The following is a 22,056-nucleotide window of genomic DNA, read 5'->3' on the forward strand; positions in this document are numbered from 1 at the left end:
TTGCCTAAAAAGCAATAAAACAGGGTTGTTTATGTTAAAGAGTTCTTCACTGAACTTGGGAAGATCACCTATCTGCTGGCTTGATGGTTCTTCATTGAAAAATGCGTAGAACCACTCTTGAAGCAAGAAAAAGGTCTGCTAACTTGATGGTTCTTCATTGAGAAATGCGTAGAACCACCATTGTAGCGAGAAAGACTAGATCACAAAATAAACATACTCAAAAGATCTTATCATCTATCTCGAAGAACATTCGATGAAAAGGATATTAAGATTGGCAAAGCATGATAACTAAACCTATGCAACAAGTGAGAAGCAACACTTACATTGTAGCACTGGAAATCAAGCATAGCTTTGAAATTCCATGAACTGTTTTAGAAGATGGGTTTGAGGCCCATGGTTGTAAAACACTGGGGTTGAAACATTTATCATATATGAAAAGTATTTTCATATTCCATTTAATCTTGGTTTAGTATTAAATGATGAGTCCCTTCAAATTTGACGATATATTCAAGATAGACTGTCAGGACCAGTCCTGTGACTAAGAAATGTCTATCAAGTGAACTTGAATGTCAAAGATTGAAAATGGTCCCTAGTCGGAGTTTTCTATAAAATTGGACGCATAGAAAACGTTAGACGATTAGAATGCAAGATGACTAGTAGTTCTGTTTCTTGAACTATGTGGACATGGCAATGTCATAATCATTTGCATAGATACTTACTTTGGGAAGACTAGTATCGGACAAGACCTATGAAACTTTACTGTAAGAGATGAAAATCTGTCATAAGTAAATTTCATTAAAATTATTAGACACTAAATCCTCAATACCTGAGTGATTTGAGATTACTTGTTTGAGAACTGGTTGCTTTGACCAACCGTCGCACCGTAAAAGGAGGCTATAAAGGCAACGCTCAGGTAATCACCTATCAAACGAAGTCTAATCTCAAGATCGCAAGATTGGGATTGTCCTCCCATAAATCGGGATGAGATGCTTAAAAGTTGTACAAGGCCACTCGGAGAGCTAGAAACTGTGAAATGCATGGCCGTGCTCGGATGAATCATAGGCTATGATTATCTGTTTATTTGATCAGTTGAACTCTGAAACCGAGAAACACCTCTGGACATAATAAGGATGACAACTCTTACCTTATGTTCAAGAGAAAGCATCGAGCGACAAAGGAATTAGGAAATGCACACTTGTCCCTAAGGACAAGTGGGAGACTAAAGGAAATAATGCCCTTGGTCCAAGTATGCATTCAATGTTAAGTCTAATAAATGCGGTTCAGTATTAATTAACAAGTTAATAATTCAGTGAGATCAAGTGAGCTGAATGCCTAGCTAGAGGCCGCTTCAGTTCAAGTGGAATTAATGATATTAATCCACATCTTACTCTTGACTGAACCCGTAGGGTCACACAAATAGTACGTAAACGGATCAAGTATTTAATGGCATTAAATACTCCAACTACGGATATTCGGAATCGACGGATCTTGGTTTCAGTGGGAGCTGAGATCGTCACAGGCAAGAAATGAATACTCCGGAAACGATGATATTGCCGGAAACGGAAATATGGATGGTATCGGAAATATAAATATTATCCAAGTCGTAGATGTTGCCGGAAACGGAAACATGGTACGTATCGGAAAATATTATCGGAAATGGAAATATTGCCGGAATCGGAAATATTGCCGGAAACGGAAATATTGTCAGAATCGGAAATATTATCGGAATCGGAAAATAATTCCGGAAACGAAAATATTAAATATTTGTTCGAAACGGAAATTAATTCCGGAATCGGAAATATTAAATATTGTTCGTATCGGAAATGAATTCCGGAATCGAGAATTTAATCGGAAGCGTATCGTACGAATTAGCATCGGACGAGGCCTGCCAGACGAAGGCCCAACACGAAGCCGGGCCATCGCCCAGCAAGCCAAGCGCAACAACCACACGCCAAGCATGCGACCAGGCCCACCGCAAAAGCCAGGCCCAGCCGAAGCTTAGGCGCGCGCGCGGGGCTGCGACGAGTGGGCTGGCGCTGTGCGTGGGCCGCAAGGCCTGCGTGCGGTGCTAGCGTATTACTCGAAGTGTGTTACTCGAATCCTAAGGCTACCGGGATTCGTCATATGATTAAATCTAAATCCTAAAAGATTTAGTTTATTTAATTAGAGTCCTAGTAGGATTATAATTAAATAAATTAGTATCCTAATAGGATTCCAAATCCTTTTCCATAACTCTATAAATAGGTGCCTAGGGTCACATATTTACAACGAGTTTTCAAGTATTCAAAGTGAGTTTTTGAGAGAAAAATTCAGTCACACATTTGCCTATAAAGTGCCGAAAATAATAGTACCTTAAGGGCGATTCTAGTTGGTCAATCTTAAGGCGGATCCGGACGTGTTGTGGACTATCTACGGAGGGACGACACTTGGAGTCCTAAAGACTTGTTCTTGTTCGGTTCGGGCGCAGCTAGGGAAGGCACGCAACAAAGAGTATGCATCTAAACTATGCTAAATGATTATGTGTAAATAATATGCTTTTCTGGCTTTATGGTTTTTCCGCATGATTTATGAATTGTCATATGTATCATAACCTAACACATATGGCGTTGGATTGTCAAGTATTATATAATAAACAATGGTCGTAAGGCCTTAGACGCAAATACGAGAAGACAACGCTACCTGCCCAACGAGCAAAGCGCGCAAGACTCGAAGGGCACGACAGCGGGCCAATGCACAAGCAAGCCCAGGGTTTATTACTAGCAAAAGGACCAAACCGCGCGGGGGCTTGGCAAAGCAGCAGCAATAGCACGACACGACGCGACCCAAGGCCCAGTGCATGTGTGTGCATGCCGTGGGCTGCTCGTGCAAGCTGGACGACCATACCTTGGTCGGTTGGCTTGCACACTTGTGCTTAAGGTTTATTAATCTAAACCTAAGTTGTTTTCATACACCATGAATTGTCTAATCAACCCCTAGAGGAAACTAAGAACCCTAATCTTCAGTTTGCCTCCAAAGTAAGATTTTCCTAAAAAGCCAAAAACCTTGTGGAAGTTCTAAGCTAACGAAATCAAGGCGGATCTGAACAAGTTGGTGGATGTTTGTAGAGGAACTAAGATTGGAGTTCTAGATCGTGTTCGTGTTCGTGAGGCTAGTGGGAGTACACACTACAAAAGTATGTTTACGTTTAACTAATACTTTAACATGAGATTTCCCGATTTGGTGATTTGTATTCCGCTTTTGTTAATTATATTAGCATTAAATCCTAACAGTGATATTATGAGCTACATATTTTAAGTACTTTTGAACGTATTATTCATGATTATTATTATCGAATTTTTTGTCTTTTTTCCAAATGTTTTCAGATTATTGGATGAATCGGTAAAAAATTGTTGGTTTAGAAAAGTGTCGGATTTTGAATTTTCTTGAATGGTTTTGGGGTGGAAACGGAGTTCTAAGCAAGATTAACGACCCCCCCCCCCCCCCAAATTCCGAAATTCTGCCTCTAAGTTGGACTTTTTGAGGGTTTTTCGTTTCAAAATAATTAAATCATGAATAAAATCTGCTTTAAAAATTAATTATGATTGCTAATCAATATAAAATTAATTGTGTGGATTGTCCTAATGGTTGTTTATAATTAATGTGAAGTTTTAAAATTAATGTCGTTGATTAATTAATTATAAACCTAATTCCTGAAAGCCTAAATTATTGATTTTTATGATCGAACATTAATTAGATTAATTGGCTAGATCTGGAGTTTTGCTTAGGCGAGTAGGGGAATATGTTCTCATTGATAAATGACTCATTTAAAAATTCAAGGATTAAAATTTTGATTGAATTCGTTATTTTTAATCGATCACCTAAACCAAATTTGATAAAAATATGAAATTTAATTGTTTGGAATAGTTTAAATGGTTGGATTGGATTATCTAAATGATTCAAATTTTTGTTGATTATATTTGTTCATTAAATTCGAATATATGTTAGCCTAGATTTATTAAATTCATGAATTGAATTATATGAAATCATAATAAAGCACCCCACTTTAATTATTTTTCATAAAAATAACGATTGGATTTGTTGAAATTATGAAATTTAAAATCGTGTAACTTATCGTTTCGAAAACAACATTGGATTTGTGTTTTGGTGGACAAGCAAACCACTGGCACATGGGTGAGGGCTGCTGTCCGAGCACCATCGCAGCGCATCAGCGAGTACTTGTTTCTTGCTTTTGCGCGCATGACGAGTGATATGTTCATATTTTATAGTGTTTTTACCCCCGTCCCTCAGTATTTTTCGATCTAGAATGAGCCATTCGAAGCCATTTTTAGTACTAATGTGCTCCTTGTAGTGTGCTTGTAGTTTTAGGTTTATCATTATAGGAATTGACATATTTGAATGCATTTCCTACTCATTTGAACCACTTCAGAGGTGATGTACTTTAGAGAGCACGAACATTGAGTTGGAAGAGTTTTGAAGCAAATCAAAGAATGAAAGAAGTAGAAAAATGACTGTGGTCCACTATTTTAATCATAACTCAAGTTATAAAAATTAAAATGAAGTGATTATAATTGGGTTGGATTCTAGACTTCAAGAGATTTCCAACAAGTGGTCACTCGCCTAATTTCGACAAATAACAAAGGAGATATCGCGTTTTTAAGATAGGAGATCGTGCAGTTACGCGCGCCCGATCGGGCGAATGGCTGCACGATCGGGCGGTTGAAAGAGTTATAAGACTTGTGGAGGAGTTTGGCAAATATGACAGGAGAATTTATAAGAGCATCTCCAATGGTTGTAGCTAGAGATTAGCTTGAAATTTATAAAAGTTTCAAGCTAATAGCTAGACCATTGGAGTGAAAATAACAAATTAGCTTTGCCAAGCAAATTAGCTTAAACAAGCTAATTTGCTTGACACCTAGCTCTCAAAATTGCCAAATAATTAATTGACAAGTGGACAAGTGGAGTAAATTTAAATAACAAGCTAGTTGCTAGCCATTGGGGCACAAATTAGCTAGACAATAAAATAGCTTGAAATCTTATGTGGCATAATAAGCTAATTGTCAAATTAGCTTACCATTGTGGATGCTCTAAACAGCCCCATATTCAGCGTATACGGGGCAAAAATATATTGGCTGCACCTCCTGTTGGGTTTGTTAAGGTGAATGTTGATACATCTTTGGCTGTCGAGGGCTGGGTGGGCGTGGGAGCAGTGGCTAGAGACCATGAGGGTGAATTCTTTTTTGCAGCAACAAGGCGAGTACGCGCATGGTGGCCTCCTGAAGTAGCTGAAGGCAATGCTTTATCCATGGAAGTTCGGCTCGCAAGGAAGTATGGGTTTGCAGATGTAGTGTTGGAATCGGATTGCAAAGTGCTCATAAATCGCCTCTCAAAAGCTGTGGTTTATTTTTCAGACTTTGATAGTGTTCTGGAAGACATTATGTCCTTAAGTAGTGCTTTTAATTACTTTAGTTGGTCTCATGTTAAAAGAGGCGGTAACTTTGTCGCTCATCACCTTAGCTAATGCCGTTTGATATAGAACAAGTATGGGTTAACCATTTCCCTACGAAAATTTCACCGTATGTACTTTCGGACACTTTGTCCCTAAATTAATGCATTACCTCCTCAGTCTTTCCCTCAAAAAAAGTTTATTATTTTGTCATACATTTTCTTAGTTTTGGTAGTAATGACATTAACTAAATTTAGACCACTTAGTTAATAATAATAACCATGGGTTAATTATATATACTATTTTATCGCATACATTTTCGAAAGAAAATGGATGCTATGTGATACTCCAAAGGTTTAAACGACCGTTTTCTTAATAATGAGGATTTTATTATATTCAAAGGTCCAAATTTTGGGGTGTTACAATCACCCCATCGATTTCATCATCGGTCGTCGTCTCAACTCGTAGATCTTCATCATCATCGATCTCCTTCATCATCGTCGATCCACATCATATCGACCTCCTTTCGGTTTCTCGTTTTGAAATTGGTGGGTTTTTTTATTTGTCGTTTTTTAATCCTTTCTCCTCAAATTTGTTTGGGTCTTATTTATTTTTGTCATAAATTTCGGTTTTTTTTTATATTTTCTCAAAATTTCCGTCATAAAATTTGTAATTTGTAATTTTTAATTTACTATGGGTATTTGATGATCCAAATTTGGATTTGATTTTGATTCGAATTTTAGGGTTTTGACTCGTTTATATCCATATGGGTTCGAATTTGATTCGAAGTTTATGGTTTTGATGATCCAAATTTGGATTTGATTTGGGGGAATTTTAGGTCATTGTGTTTTTTGGTTTTGGCGGGAACAATGAACATCTACATAGAGGTTCGAAGTCCAAACACTCAGCGATTTAGATTTCAGGCCACCGACGACGTCAAGAAATCTCACAAATTCAGGCTGATCCTCTTTTCCAAAGTTATATTGTTGCTGCTCTTCAAGAAGTTGCTGAAGCTTACCTTGTTGGATTGTTCTTTGATACTCACTTTAATTTATATAAGTTTAAACTTTGTTTTGGTGAATTTTCAATTTTCAGATCTAGTCTCTATTATAATTTTTCTGATGTTACTTATAATTTGTTTGCTAATATAACTCTTGGTAGTTTAATCCTTTCTAATGGAGTCAACTTTATCAAGCAAACACAACACGACACGAACCGGACATGAAAAAACAGGTTAATGTCAAAAATATCTAATACGATTAGTTAAATGGGTCAACAAGACACACACGTTTATTAAACGTGTCAGGTTAGTGTTGAGGTGTTCCAACACGTTTATATTTGACACGAACACAACCCAACACAACACGTTAAAGTGAGGATATTTGGGGGCAAGATTCAAATTATTCACATACTTTTTCGGTAGAATTTTAAACTCGAATATTCAAACAAGGTTTTGCAACAGAAGATGATACCCCCTTTCCTTAGGGAATGCTCATTAGTTACTTGTGTACTCCGTACTTTTTTTGGACTTGCGACTTCATAACAGCAAAAAAAAAAAGAGTTGGCCCCGAAGTTGAAGTTGCAACTTGTTGAATGGTGGCTATCTCTGCAAAGAGGTTTAACCAGCACAAATACTTGACTGATCAAATACTCGATTAGGAAACAGGCAAGAGAGTTCAATCTCGCCAATGAATTCAATACACAGGCTGATGCATAACCACATTTCAATTTTCTACCACAATATCTGAAAGGGGTAGTATGCTCGAATCAGATTCTTACTATTCATTACTGGGGATTCAGATACATTCTTTTCCAATATCGCCATATAAGAGTAAAGAGTTGCTTCAGATATTATACCTAACTTCTAGAAACCTAAATCATCGGTAAACGCAGTTCTTCATCCTCAAATTAAAGTAACTTCACACCAGCTTCTCTCATATTATCAACCACTGCTTTAATCTTACCATGATATTTCTGTTCTCTCTTCAAGAAGATTGAAACAGCAGGAATGTTCTTAACAAGCAAGCGCTCGCCGAGAATCTTCCCAATTTTTGCAGCAGCTGACACATCCCGTGTGATGCCCATAGTCGGTCTCAAGGCCTTTTCCTGTGAGCTTGCAGAAGCAGCTACTGTGGCTGTTGGAGAGTGGATGACTTGAGCATGGACAAATTTGTTTGTGAAGTGCATTTTTAGCACATATGGCTTCAGAAACTCGGTGATTCTTGGAGCTCTGACCGGCGGCAGGATCACCATATTGTCCTGCGATGAATATTGCTACCCGTTACCAGTATGAAATTTATACAAAACTTCTCTCTGAATCAACATAGGTGTGGTTAGAGCAACAGAGTCAGTAATATACAGAATTTAGAACTCTCAACCACATCAAGACTCGACTTTGTTTCAACATCACTGTGCAAGTATGCACACCTAGAACTCCAGAAGACTAAAGTTGCAAATTCATATCAGGAAACTTCAGAGATTTCAGCCCATATACCTATCTGCATTATGGTAGAGTGTTTGGGTATCAATTCTGATATCATATTATCATACAACTAATAGGACATCAGATATCCAGATATTGCAATTTCTACTGTTTGTACATGGTCCAAAAATTATTTGATTGGAATACTGATTGTTGCCTTTTGTGGGGATTGTAAAAAATAATTAAAGTACAAAAAGATTTCACATATATATCAGGAGTCCAGGATTGACCACTCCAAATAAGTTGTTAAAACCCGAACTTCAATTCTGTCAATCTAATTATAACTTCAGTTTTACAACTTTGAGCTCAATTCAGCAAATTATATCATAAGAAATTATCAACTCAAATGCCTCTTCTTGAATTCAGTTCAATTTCAAACATCTAAAACCCCACGAATACGTATTTCTAGTTTGAATTACATATACTGCGTATATTTGGCTTCTTTCCACAGATAACCCAAAATGCTATCTAGTCAAATAAGTAAAGGAACACCATGTTGATCTATGCTACGTCTAAGTCATTGCATAAAAAGGGTAAACTGATAGTATCCATACAAGATACATGTCATCAAGTAACAAGTTCCAGTAGCTAAAGAATCCTTCCAGGCATGTCCTTGAGCCAGGGCAGGAGGGGCAACTGCCCCTGACCCATGGAGAAAAGGCCCATTTTCATAGTATTCCACCCTAACATAAAAGAGTTGTAAACAAAAGCCTACAAAATTATGCTGAATGGTTGAAGTGGAATTGATGCCTTGTTAATCATCAAACTTCTTAAGGCATCAGGGGGTTCAAATCCAACCTAATAAACTATCTTTCACATGAACAAAACCACCACCACCACATTTCCTCAAGCTCCAGAATTCAACAACAAAGAAAAATTGCCAAAATCTTATTCAATCAATATTCAACCAGACTAAATTTTATTATGCCCTTATTGTTGCACTTTTCTAATCTGCTCTCTCCTCCAATAAAACAGAACAAAACAAAAAATCCAGCCCCCAAAACATAAGTATTTAACCAAAAACAAATTGAAAAAAAGGCCAATACGATTTTCAACTACAATCATGAAACTGGATATAGACTAACTAGACGCTATATACTATTTCAATGAGAGATGCAATGGCCTTTTTATTAGATAGCACGGGTATAGAAATGATATCTATACCCGTGCCTTTTTATGGATCAATGATATCTATACCCGTGCTATCTAATAATAATACCACATCCAACCAAATTATGGTAACAGACATAAAGATTTCTTCCATGTTACTTCCATGTAACACAGAAGTGCATTCAGCTTCTCCCCCTCTCCCCAATTACCTCCTAGAGAAAGTATGAACGTAACAGAATTGATTAAAGCCTGAGTTTATTAGGATCTTTATTATTCTTTTTTGTTACCTAACTGCCGAGAATTATTACTACAGAATCTCCAAAGCTCTAATATATGCTTTGTATGTATCATATATACAATTGAATCTTTGCTCACATCCTACAACTGTAACCATACACCCAACCAATTGATTATCCAATTCTCCTGAAAGCTATGGGAAACATCAGACTAGGCCCGTCCCTGAGACAGGGCACGGATAAACGGTGATTTTAAGAAAAATCGAATCATATCTACGAATTTCAAGTAGAATTATGAAGAGAGTAGAGACTAATTAGACCTAAAACAACACCAAAACAAACCCTAACATAATATATTTAACAGTTTGAAACCCATCATATCAGAAAAAATCGATTAATTTAACCATTTCGAAAATTTCATTTTTGAATCGATAAAAAATACAAATAAAGTCAACAGAAAATGGATACAAAATAATTTTAGATAATTACCGAGAATAGCAGCAGTAGAGAAGGAGAGCAGAGATAGAACAACAGCTACAAGACGCTGCTTTTGTTGTTAGGGTTTTAAGAGGAGGACAAAGCGGGAGTAGGAGGAAGGAAATGCAGAGGAGAAGTGACTATTTGACCATGTACAAAATTAATGCATACTATCTCAACTCCACTTTTTTTTTTTCGACAACAACTCAACTCCATATTGAAGAATCACACGCTCTTTATCCGACGAGGTCGCTACTCGCTACTATAGTACCCGTGTGTATGAGAGTGATTGATAGCTCAATTGGTTAGAACTTTCATTCCAATTTCAGGTGATCCTAGGATCGATTCTCATTCCCGTCCCTGTGGCTCATTTGCACCAAAATGAAATAAAATAATATCCGTGTATATACTATCTCAACTATTTGACCATACTATATCAACTCCATATAGATATTGAGTGTCTATTTATTAGGTGAATCATCCATCAATATCGTCTATTTATTAGGCGTATCACAAAATGATATTTATCATAATCATATTGAGTTCCTCTCTTTAGATAGATAGATGATTTTTTCTAGTATTTGAACTACTAGTCACAGTTAATGTTCAATAAATTGTAAATGAGAAAAATATTATGAAGCAAAACGACTCATTTTCTCTATTCCACGATCTGTTTACCACTTTAGTACCCACTTCATATTTATTGATAATTGTAATTAGTTAACAGCTGTTGTGTTCATTGCAAAAGTTTGGCAAAACCCAACCATTAGAGGTCGAACCCGAATACAGCAAAAATTGGGAGTTTGAAGTTTTACATTTGTATTTGAACGTGGATGCACTTTGACAAATAAACACTAGCAAGGGTATTAGAGTTAGAGAAAGCATGGAAAACAGAAGTTCAGTTTAGTAGCCTCTTGAACAATTACATATATACAAGAATACAACAATTCAGAGTTCACCTCTAAGTCCTTCACTTGGTCGTGAATCGGTATCGGTATCTGAAACAAGAGAACAGATACAAATCGATGCACGGGAAGACATAAACCATATAAATTTGGTCGTGAATCGGTATCTGAAACAAGAGAATTCAAAACCCCGGACTTGAGTAACTATTTCCACTTGCATGATATACAAATTACCACGTTCAAGTTGTGAAAAGGGAAAGAATGGCCAAGGTTTAGATTACAAGAGAGCACTTGCAAATATACATATTTACTACTCGTACGAAAATAGTGGAGATACTAGGATTACACAAAATCATATATGAACAAATAATGAAGAGTAAGAGGGATTTATGTGTCATTAGACTTGGCTGATTTATCATCTACATTGGCCGAGGAATCAAGTGTAAGATCATTGCCCATTTTCGCCGCATTGTTGTTTCCAGTTGGATTATACATTTCAATGGCATCCTTTACTTTCTGGAACTGGGAAAAAAAGGTGAAGAGATGTTAGAAACACATTCGATGTGACAGCATCACGGTAAACACTTAAATAAAGAAATTTCATCTATTCAGATTAATACACTTTTTGGTGTGGTGTGTGTGGGGGTGGGGGGGGGGGGGGGGGGGGGGGGTGAGAGGGGGATCAAAAGAATTAGGTTCACCGAGAAATCCTAGGGCCAGCAATGACAATGCCCCAATCGCCTAATTGCACGCCCAACAAAAGAAACCTTACTCAAACCCTTAACAGGGAAGACAACGATAAGCTAAAGCCTACAAGTCTACAAATAAATTGTTCTGCTAAGCTTGTGCTTAGAATCAATCCAAGGGTACCTCCATTATGCTAATTCTAAGGCTCGAAGTCTAATCCGTCCACCTTTTTCTTCAACCCCCAATGTTTAACCTTGGAGCTCACAATCTCCACCAATCTATAAACCCAATTTGCTTACTTTTTCACTCCCATAATTTAGAATCCCTACAAACCACCCAGCTCACCTTTCCATCACCCCATAAAAAGTTAGATCAAATCTCCCTTATAATTTTCTAAACCCACAACCTTGCAATCCCAGATCAGATAGGACAGACACCCCAATTCCAAACTTTATTTTCATCCATGACAACCCTCAGGACAAAGTTTACGAAGACAAGTCATTAGTGAGAACTCAAAACTCAGTGATGAGAAGCTATAGTTATGCTGAAGCAGGATATCTGGTTCGTGTGTAACGACAACTGAGACACGGATCATTGCTGCCTGCGCTGGAAACTGAGTGCTGATAACTATACACCTGTAGGAAAAGGTGGAAATTTGTACGGCTGTTATGCTAAGAATCAATCTAAAAGGGAGGATCACTTTAGATAGTAGCATTACAATTTGGTTATAAGTGGCTTACAGAAGGGTGGCCGACTGGCCGCCCATCTTAGTCAAAATGAAGTTTACTTGACAACACGTGTTTATCCTAATTACGAAAAACTAGGTTAAGTAAACTTCACTTTGACCAAGGTGGACGGCCACCCTTTGCATTGCTTAGGGGCTTGGGCCGGCTTGGTTGTGGCGCCTAACATGGCCTCGCATCAGAGTTCGAACCATGTGCTTAGTTTTTACGATCCATACGTATGTGTGAAACTCTATAGGATTAGTTTTCATTCAACCCTAATTACATTGAACTTGCTAATTGATAGTGGTTCCCAGCTGAAATATCGATTACTTAACATAACTACTTAATCGTCAATATGTGACCGATCCTATACACTATCTTCAAAGTATAATGCACATTGATTGAAGGACATACTTCTAACACTTCTTCCCTTAAATCATCTCCAATAGGAACGTCCAAGATATATCCATTCATAGCAAGCTTGAATCCTTTACAATTTTTAAACAACTTGAAAATGAAAATTTTATCACGAGTTTTGGGGGATCTTTAAGTTCGGGATGGTGTGGCCTTCAATGGTTTGTTGGTGATATCTTTATTCTAGTAGTAGTGCTTTAGTTCTTCAATTATTTTAAAACATAAGCATCCAATGAATTTAGTTAAAAGTCTTGACGGTTTCTTTCGCCAGCACATATTGAATGAATCTTGAAAATTTCCACAAATTAGTGAAATTACAAGTTCAACCACCCGGTCCATTTGCCATATGTAGCTCCATTTGCAGAAAGCAGTTTTACCTAATTCATGTAGCGATTGATGCGCGGAATGCTGCCTAATTATGTTAAATTAGCCCAAAAGTGTTCCACTGTACCAATAAACAATTCGGGGGGTACGGTGGGTGGGTGGGTAACACTGGCGGATAGCAGGTGAGACAAGAACTACCCTCTAATGCGGAGAGGGGGGTTTAACAATAAAGACCATATGAACTATGCATGAAACTCACTGAAGTACTGTCTTTACACATCCCAAGGAGAAAAAAAACATTCTCATTGATGTCTTCAACAGACAGACCTAGACTAAATAGGATATGATTACTCAACAGAGAGAAAGCACGGACAAAATGTGTACCTTAGCTAGGGAACATGAAAATCCTTCCACCTTCCCATCAGCACCGCGATAGAAATGGAAATATGGAAGTACCTTCACCATCATACTTTTGCACATTGCCTTATTCTCATCAAAATTGACCTTTATAAACAATATCTCTGGATGTTCTTCTGCCATTCTGCACAACTGGAAACAGAATGCAACAACTTAGACCAAACAAAGTTAAAATATCAAAATTGAATTAAGAACAAAGTTATCAATCACATAGCCTGGGAACAGAATTTGCATACACACACATGGTGGATAGTTAACTGTTACACAAGTACACAACCCTAGCCTCCATGGGGAAAGAACTGGCATACACCCACATGGAACTATGGAAGTTCGGTTTAGAACCCTTAAAAAACCTATAACTGAGTGAATATTAACTGAGTTCAAGGTGTTTTCTTGCTCAGAGCTAGCTCATAGAGCTAGGTTACTATTTCCATAAACAGGCTATAAAAAACAGTTACCAAATTGAAACTGCTTTTTACTCGAAGATTAAAAGACATGTGACTTGCGAGAGCTTGGATAGAATTAAGATCAGGACATCAGGAGGCATATAGCATTATTAAGTCATCTATGCCTATGCAAGTTGCAATAAACTGATAATCAAAACCTGGAAAAGCTTGATGGCCTTGCAAATTGTGTGGAAGAGATGAGCCGGGGCGTGAATAATGCTATCAAGATTCGAGAAACCCCGACTTTTGAAGGTCAACAAAAAATGAGCAACGACAAACAAGGACGCTTACATTGAATGACAAAGAAATATATTATTATCACTTTGATTATGTTAAAGTTTCAAGTACGCTTACAATTAAACAGTCTAAGTATGCTTCTCTTAAGCATGCAAGTATGGGGGAAAAAAAGCAAGAGAAAAGAAGGAAAGAAAAAAAATTAGGTCTGGTGCTGAATTAAAATGAAAGATTCATAAGAGATTTGTTTCTCCGACTTGCAAGCTTGCTCAACAAATTCCATGGTTTGCAATAAGGTTGTTTGCCGAATGAATTGGAAAGATTGCCTATGCTGTGTGAACTGTGACATCAAGAAGGAAGAAGAACAAAGCACTTCCTGGTTTTTAAGGGGGTTAACATGACTTGAATCATATATTGCTAACCAAGTTGAATGTAGCCATAGTTTCCCTTGATGAAGTTTGCAATCTTGCTATTAAGTAAGGCACTAATGCCTAAGTTTAAGCCCTTTTGATGTGCCCCCAAATCAAAGTCTTCTAATGCGATGAAAGGAAAACATAAAGTGTTAAGATAGAGGGACTAGCAAAATGATTGATATCAAGCATATAGAGGCTGGGGACAAATATTATGAAGACTAAGAGCTAGCCTATACAAGAGTTTGGCTGGTCAAAAGAGATCTTAACCTTGTCCTTAAACTGCTAATATTTTCAATCTTGAAGCGGAGGAACAGAGATAACACTTATTCCGCTAAGGTGTAATTTTCATGTCAGGTTTGTTGTTTGTAGCATGATAATTAATGGAGGATGTTGCATGACCATAGCGTTCCATGAGGTTGTTTGGAAGCTAAAATGGTCAATGGTTTCAGCCACGGGGCCAGCTCCAGTTGCCTGATGAAATTGAAAGCAAAGCAAGGTCTTGTGCGAGTACTGTTTTTTTTTAGATGAGACCTTTCGACTTTTGAGGATGTTGCATATTGTGACATAGCCCTTACAAAGGCTTGCAATCTTTTGTTAAGAGCCCAGGGAATTCAATAGGCATGTTACAAGCTTTGAACAATTAAGCTGAAAAAAAATCCCTTTTCTAAATCGTTCCTAGATGAAGGAAGCATAGGAATTTTAGAACCCTAGCAAATTCTTTTAACCGAGTGAAGGTTAATTGACATCTAAGTAAGTTATTAAAATACACATCAGGTATGATTCATTTTCTTAATGAGCATTGGTTCTTTCCCTACCACAAGACGTAACTCTCTACTAAAAGATGACTGCCAGATTAATAACCCTGGCACCAAGATGGATAGTGCTAGATATTTGTGTTCTGGTAATATTTCAAAAATTATCATAGCTGAAACAAGACCAATGTCAGATACAAACAACTTAGTACGGGGAGAAGGTATCTTACTCCGTATTTCATAAAGGTAAATTTGCATATTGTTTCCCTTGTGGCTCGAAGTAGAATTCGAACAAAGTTGACAGTAAACAAGCACAAAACTGGGGACATATATATAAAGATAAAAGGCAATATTGACAACCAGAAAGAAAAAAAGTTTTAACAAAACGAACAGGCAAGCTGGCAAGGTGAGACTTGTTGACCAGAACAAGGCTAGTGAAACAGAAATTTGGTTTCAACGCACTGCCAAAACTGAGATTTTGAAATAAATTACACAAAAAGTGATATCATTTACAGGGATAGCATATGCCCACATAAGAACAGAAGGTTATAGTGGTCAGTATTGTGAAAATGATATCAAAAGGATGATAAAGATCACTATAGTCAGCTAGTGCAACCATTGCAATATCAAAGTCATCTCAGCAAAATTGCAGGAATCACAATGCTTTACTGAGTTATCTGAGTGGCATAGTGTAAATGTTTTTTCAAGGCAAGTGCTGTCGTTTAGTAGAAATTTCCGGCTAATTACTTCAGATTAGTTGCAGAATAATGCATTACACATGGTGACTTTTAAGCATACTTCTGATTAGCTCTACTCAAACCATCAATGGTATTCCATGACAAAGATAAACTGAATGTTCCATTAGGACAGAAATAAATGGTTTAGAAAAAAGATAGGCCAAAACAGGAAGCAATATTTTGTACAGGAAGCACTTGCAGAAACCACAGTAACAGAATTTAACAGCAACGAAAACGCATACTCCTGCTTCACAACTTTCTGTTACATACCACCCAATGAGTGTCCATTATTGTGATAAATAGTTGGCTAAGCTGATAACTGCTTAGTCGTCTTGATTGTTCAAGTGCAACATCATTCTGTTCTTTCATGGTATACTGTTGGTTATCTTATCTGGACTTATCTTTCTGTCCTCTCTCTCTCCTTTTTCTCTCTTATCTCTCATCTTTTAGGGTTTCAGTTTTCTTGGCCATTTAGGCCGGAAATAGTCTAATTTTATTTCCGACCCTTTTTCTTGTTTTTTCATTGTTTACTCTTCATGTTCTGTCTTGTTTTGGTTTCTTTTCCGTTGATTTGTTCCCAATTTATTCTTGGGTTGTTCCCAACTTATTTGGGTTTTTCCTAGACTTTTCTAGGTTCTTGATTCTCATCCATGGATGAGAATTTTTTTAGAGTTTCAATAAGTGGGAAGGAGATTTGGATTCGTACAGGTTTAGGGTTTATCATCAAATCGTCGATAAGAACAACTCGTGCGCAGATCGCGAAGGGTTCTACTTGGAAAGATGCGAAAACATCGAAAATCACTGCTCGCGTCAAGCTAGAAGCGATGGAGTACAAGATGTGCTTTAGGATGCAAAATAGTAATTGTTTTGATTATAACAGTTATGTATTTTCTTTGAATCTGTGGTATGTAGATTTATTTTATTATTGTAGATGCCTTATGACTGATTATTAATGATATTGTTCTTTCCCCGTCAAAAAAAAAAAAAAAAGCACGCATGATGTAAACGCATGGCTAATAAGTCCAGATAAGATAAATTTAGGGCTATTAAGTTTAGTTATGAGAAATATAAGGCTAATGAGGTTAAATAATATAAGTTCATGACTAATAGCTCAGGGCACTATTTCCCCCACCTTATTTTCACTTATTTCAGGTACGATAAGTTCATATAAGTTCAGGTCTAATAAATTAAAAGTAAGTTCCGATAAGATAAGTTTAGAACTAATAAGTTCAGATAACATGAGTTCACAGCTATAAGTTCCTGTAAGATAAAATAAATGAAATTCAAGTGAAGACAACACTACCTAAGTTTTAAGACTCTCGCATCTATTATTTGCATCAGTAACCAGGTATACGTATAGTCGTATCCCCCCCCCCCCCCCCCATCTGGTTAAGGACATAAATAAGATGGAAACTTCTTTTTCACTTTGATCTGTTAAATAAGTTGCCTCCAAAGATGCCTCTTACTCAAGAGCAACATGTAGCACACTTCCTTTTCATTTCACAAAAAAGCAGAAAATCTCAACTTGAGTTCAATTAGTCCTAAAGGATCATTAGAAATGAGTTTCATAAAACATCACTGGGTCTCCTGCAATCTTTTGGCTGCAAAAACATGAAAAAGGACTTTTAAGGAATTCAAATAATCAAATTGGCTTATTGTTATCAGATAAGATATAACAGCTTCGTTGGGGGGTTTTTGCTGCTTACAAATCCAAGTTATTCCTTTGAGCATCATAAAAGGGGATGCAATAAGAAACTTGATCTTCAATTTATTTACAAGCTTCACTCACAAATAAGATCTTGTACAACATTTATCAGTGCAAAGATATTATAAATTAGCAAACATCTGAAAGTTGTTGATAACAACACAAAAAGACTCTATCAACATATCATTCTCTTCTGGTAAAATATTGCAAAGTTAACGGGTTAGCTGCTAATAGCTCTCGTGTCTATCATTCTTAGACCATCATTTTCTACAATGACATAGCTTAGTTGATATCCAACATCCTCAATATTGAGATGGTACTAAGGAATAAAGTTTTTTCATCAGCTGCTCTGAACGAGCATTAAACCAAGTAACAACCCAGAAAGAGAACATTCTAAATTGACATGGAAATGAGATATAATTTTATCTCGTCAAGCTGAGTAAGCACTGGTTACTATTATCTTGAACTTCCACTCACAGAAATCTTAAGCTTCTCACAGTTAGCACATAAAAAGGTATTGCTAAATTCTCTAGCCACTAAACTCTATCGAGCTCAATTAAAAAAAATCACCATTTCTCTATGAGCTAAAAATTCAGTTTCATATCTCAACTAAATGAAATAATAAATAGTAATCTTCGATTAGAATTATACGCCAGAAAACAAGAATAAGAACATAATACATGATGAAAGTGCAAGCAATTGAAGGAAGTTACCCTAGGAAACAAAGCACGGCAAGAGGCACACCAGGTTCCATAGAACTCAACCACTACTAATCTATCTCCGGCTTCTTTTAACGCACTCAAGAACTCCTCCGTGGAATGAATATCAATCATATTTGGTCCTGCATTCCTTTCCCACCATTTTGGTTGATCGGTTGCTTCAGCAATAACAGCATGTACCTAAAGTGTATGTCAAACACAACACAAATCGCTGCAAGTTTAATCACTAAACAAACGAGTACAAACTAAACTCGGATAATTTAAACGGAGTATTCCCTTTTGTCCCACCCTAATAATCCACATTTCTCTTTTGTGACAGTACCAAAATAATAAGCCACTTTTCATACTATTTACTAAGTTAAATTTTGAATTTCCCACATTACTTCTTATATTCTATAGAATTTAATATGTAGTATCACGATAAGATGTGTGTTCTCAGCAATTGTACAAATTATCAAGGATAATCATGATATTCAGAGCGAATTCCTTAAAAATGACTTCGAAGCTGTGGCCTATTAAATTAACTTTCAAACCTTCAATAATCTTCAAAATACAAATTAAACCGAGCAATTTACAAAAGAATAATGGGTATTCAACAAATATTAAACAGAACTATGAAAGTATTACCTTCAACGAAGACATTCGCTTTCTGGGTTTGAAGGAGAGAGAAGGAACAACAGAAACAAAGGCAGAATCAACAATTCTAGCACCAATTTCGAAAGAATTGCGATTACGTAAAATAACCGGGTGCCAATTATTCAGCGAAGTGAGCAGAGAAGTAGAAAATCGAAGGGAATTACAAGAAGATAAACGAATTGCATCCGCCATTGAAGAGAGAGAAAATTCAAAAAATAATTTTATGCAATTGTCTGGAATTTGATTATGATGAATGGACAATAATTAAACAGCATAGTAATTGGGGAAGAATTAGGGATTGGAAGATGAACTAGTTCGCCATGGGAGGAGAACTCGCGTTTCGAATCAGTGGCCGGAGCTGACTTAACCGAAAATCACTCTTTAACAATGACGTTTGCTTTTCTATCTTAATGCGGAGAGTCAAGTCCAGTTGAATATTGGTCTATAGCTAGAGCTTTCAAAAACTGACCCGACCTGAAAATCCGACCTGAACCGATCGAACCCGTAACCGATCAGGATTCGAAATTACGGTAAAATAGGTAACTCGAAACCCGACCTGTACCCGACCTGAAAAAACCGATGACCGATTTTAACCCGATGTTGTAACACCCGAACCCGAACCCGACACCCGACCCGAAAATGACCGATAACCGAACTGACCCGACCGAACAATGACCTGAACCCGATTCGATACCCGACCCGATGTCAACCCGAAACCGATTGTAACTCGATGAAACCTGCTATTGACCCGACCTGTGACAACCCGCTACCCGATTTACCCGAGTTATCAATGACACGACCAAATATTAACTTCATTGATAAATCTATTTTAATTATTTATTGCTAGATATTGAAAATTTAAACTCTAAAATAAGTTAAACAAAATTTTTTAGAATATAAAATAATTAAAATGTATAGGTTAATTATCACACCCGAGTTTTACCCGTCCCTGAGAGTGACCCGATCTGAATTCTATTTGATCTGATTATTATCCGATCCAAAGTAAGACCCGAACCCAAAAATAATTGTGTTGCAAACCGACTTAAACCCGACTCAATAAGACCCGAACCCGAAATTATCTGCTACAAACCGACTTAAACCCGACCCGATAAGACCGAACCCGAAACCAAACCTGACCGAAATGTAACCCGACCCGAACCCGACCTGAACCCGGGATAGGAAAAAACCAGATTTGACCCGATCTGAAATCGACCCGACCGAACCCGAACTCAACCCGAATGAAATATTGACCCGACACGACCCGACCTGATCATGACCCGAGACTCGAGATGACCCGACCCAAACCCAACCCAATGACCTGTTTTGACAGCTCTATCTATAGCTAATGGGCGTTTGATTGGGGTAATAATCGAAGAGAATGGGAATGAGAATGAGAATGGAAATGGAAGGATATCATTTCTTTGTTATTGTTTGTTATGCCTATTTTTTCATTTTCTTTGTCCATTTTTATTAATGAGTTTATCCCAAAACCTTCCACACTCATTCCCCTCACACTTTCTCATTCCAGCCCCCCTTCACTTCCCCACCCCCTCTCTCCCTCCTCTAACCCTAGATCTTCAACCCACAACCAGAGCACTACTACCTCTGCCGCCGCCGCCAGACCGTCCACCGCCGCCAAACCTTCCACTGTCGTTTCGGCTTCCTGCAACAGAAGCTACACCACCTCTGTCGCCGCTCGATGCTTATTTTGGGAGCTTTAGAAATACATTCGAGAGTGCAAGACAAGGATTGTTTTCGAATAACCCTAATCATGACACTAGGTTGGTTTGAACATTCATTTAGGACATAGAAATTGCTACTTGTATGTGATCACTTTGCTTTAAAGTTAATTAAAGGAACCTAAGTCCGGTGTGTCCAAGAATTATCTTTGTTAAGCGTGATGTAACTTTTGTATTTTGTTGGATTTAGCATGTGAGGTGATGAAAGCAATAAACAAGTAAAGCGTCATCACATTAAGTAAAGGAATTATTGAAAGTGCGTACAAAACCACATCACCTTAAAATAAGGTGAGTAAAGAGTGCGGAATTGAAATGGCAAGAATAAAGGTGCAATATTGAAATGCGATATTGAAGTGCGGTACTGAAATGCGTTATTGAAATTGCGGAATTGAAATGCGTTATTGAAATTGCAGAATTCAAATTGTATTATTGTATTTGAGATCTGAAAGTCAAACGACTACTTAATAATAAGTGCGTCCGACACGGATTCAATTCTAAAAATCTCAACTTTAAGATGAGTTGCTCATCACAAAGTGTCTTAGATTTTGGTTATTGAAATTGAACTTGGAATATTGAATCTTGAACATTGAATCTTGAACTTAGGAGGCCAAATGCTTAAAGTCCAAACCTTTTAATGTGAAAAAGGTCTCAACTTTAATGTGCTCCACAACTTTGACATTGATTCTAGGTGGGTTATAACACTTCACCTCTCCTAATGTTTTTCCACACAACGCACAACACACAACTAATTCTACGTACATCAGTTTAACCTAATCAAAGAGAAACCCTAATTCTCTCTTTGCCTCCGTTCAAACTGTTCTTCCCTAAAAGCTAAAATATCTTGAGTGACGTCTAAGCTACGAATCTCAAGACGGATCTGAACGTGTCAGTGAACCAAGTAGAGGAACGACATTTGGAGTTCTAGTTCGTGTTCGTGATTCGTTGAACTAGGGAAAACACGCTACAAACGTAAGTTTGCTTAATCTGTACTTTATACATGCTTCTTGGCTTTGGGGATTATTCCGCTGCGTTAATATGTATTAACTATATTCCCCTAAAATTTTAGTAGCAAAACTTTGCCAAAATCCACTCTCACACTCATACAAAAATACAACTCTTTAATCATCAAAATCTACAAAAATCAAGTTCAAGTGTTTGAAATTGGAGCTCAAGCAAAGAAGCTTCAACCTAGAAGACCTGGGTTAGCTTTTGAGGCTCTAATTTAATTTAAACTTCTATCTTTCTTTACATTCAATTTTTACATACTTATGAAAATTCCAAGGTTGTTCATGTGAGTTCATAACTCACATGAACTAGGAATATGCCTTAAAAAATAGTAATCTTTGGAGGGACTTCACTCTTGAAGTTCCCTTCAAATGGTCTTCCATATTCTTCTTACAATTTCAATTTACGGTTTTTCAAAACTCTTGTAAAAAAGGTGATTAGTAGATTTCA

At 37.1% G+C, this 22,056-nt stretch overlaps 2 protein-coding genes across 3 annotated transcripts; both read right to left on the bottom strand.

Moving 5' to 3' along the window:
- Positions 1–7,078: 7,078 nt before the first annotated feature.
- On the bottom strand, positions 7,079–9,955 carry LOC110796422 (uncharacterized). Of its 2 annotated transcripts, none has more exons than XM_022001480.2 (2): positions 9,761–9,955; positions 7,079–7,756 (listed from the first exon to the last, which is right to left on the bottom strand). In XM_022001480.2, exon 2 carries the CDS (start codon positions 7,694–7,696, stop codon positions 7,352–7,354), a length of 345 nt encoding a protein of 114 aa, XP_021857172.1. In that variant the 5' UTR covers positions 7,697–7,756; positions 9,761–9,955; the 3' UTR covers positions 7,079–7,351. The 2 variants fall into 2 exon arrangements, with proteins under 2 accessions (XP_021857172.1, XP_021857171.1); XM_022001479.2 differs by having other exon boundaries at positions 7,079–7,702; positions 9,761–9,952.
- Positions 9,956–10,629: 674 nt separating this feature from the next.
- LOC110796421 (thioredoxin-like 2-1, chloroplastic) lies at positions 10,630–19,262 on the bottom strand. Its single transcript, XM_022001478.2, has 4 exons — positions 18,854–19,262; positions 18,221–18,406; positions 13,188–13,352; positions 10,630–11,175 (listed from the first exon to the last, which is right to left on the bottom strand). The coding sequence occupies exons 1-4, from the start codon at positions 19,052–19,054 to the stop codon at positions 11,041–11,043; spliced, it is 687 nt and encodes a 228-aa protein (XP_021857170.1). The 5' UTR covers positions 19,055–19,262; the 3' UTR covers positions 10,630–11,040.
- Positions 19,263–22,056: the final 2,794 nt, after the last annotated feature.

Source organism: Spinacia oleracea, chromosome 5, assembly GCF_020520425.1.
Source record: "Spinacia oleracea cultivar Varoflay chromosome 5, BTI_SOV_V1, whole genome shotgun sequence".
Taxonomy (NCBI): Eukaryota; Viridiplantae; Streptophyta; class Magnoliopsida; order Caryophyllales; family Amaranthaceae; genus Spinacia; species Spinacia oleracea.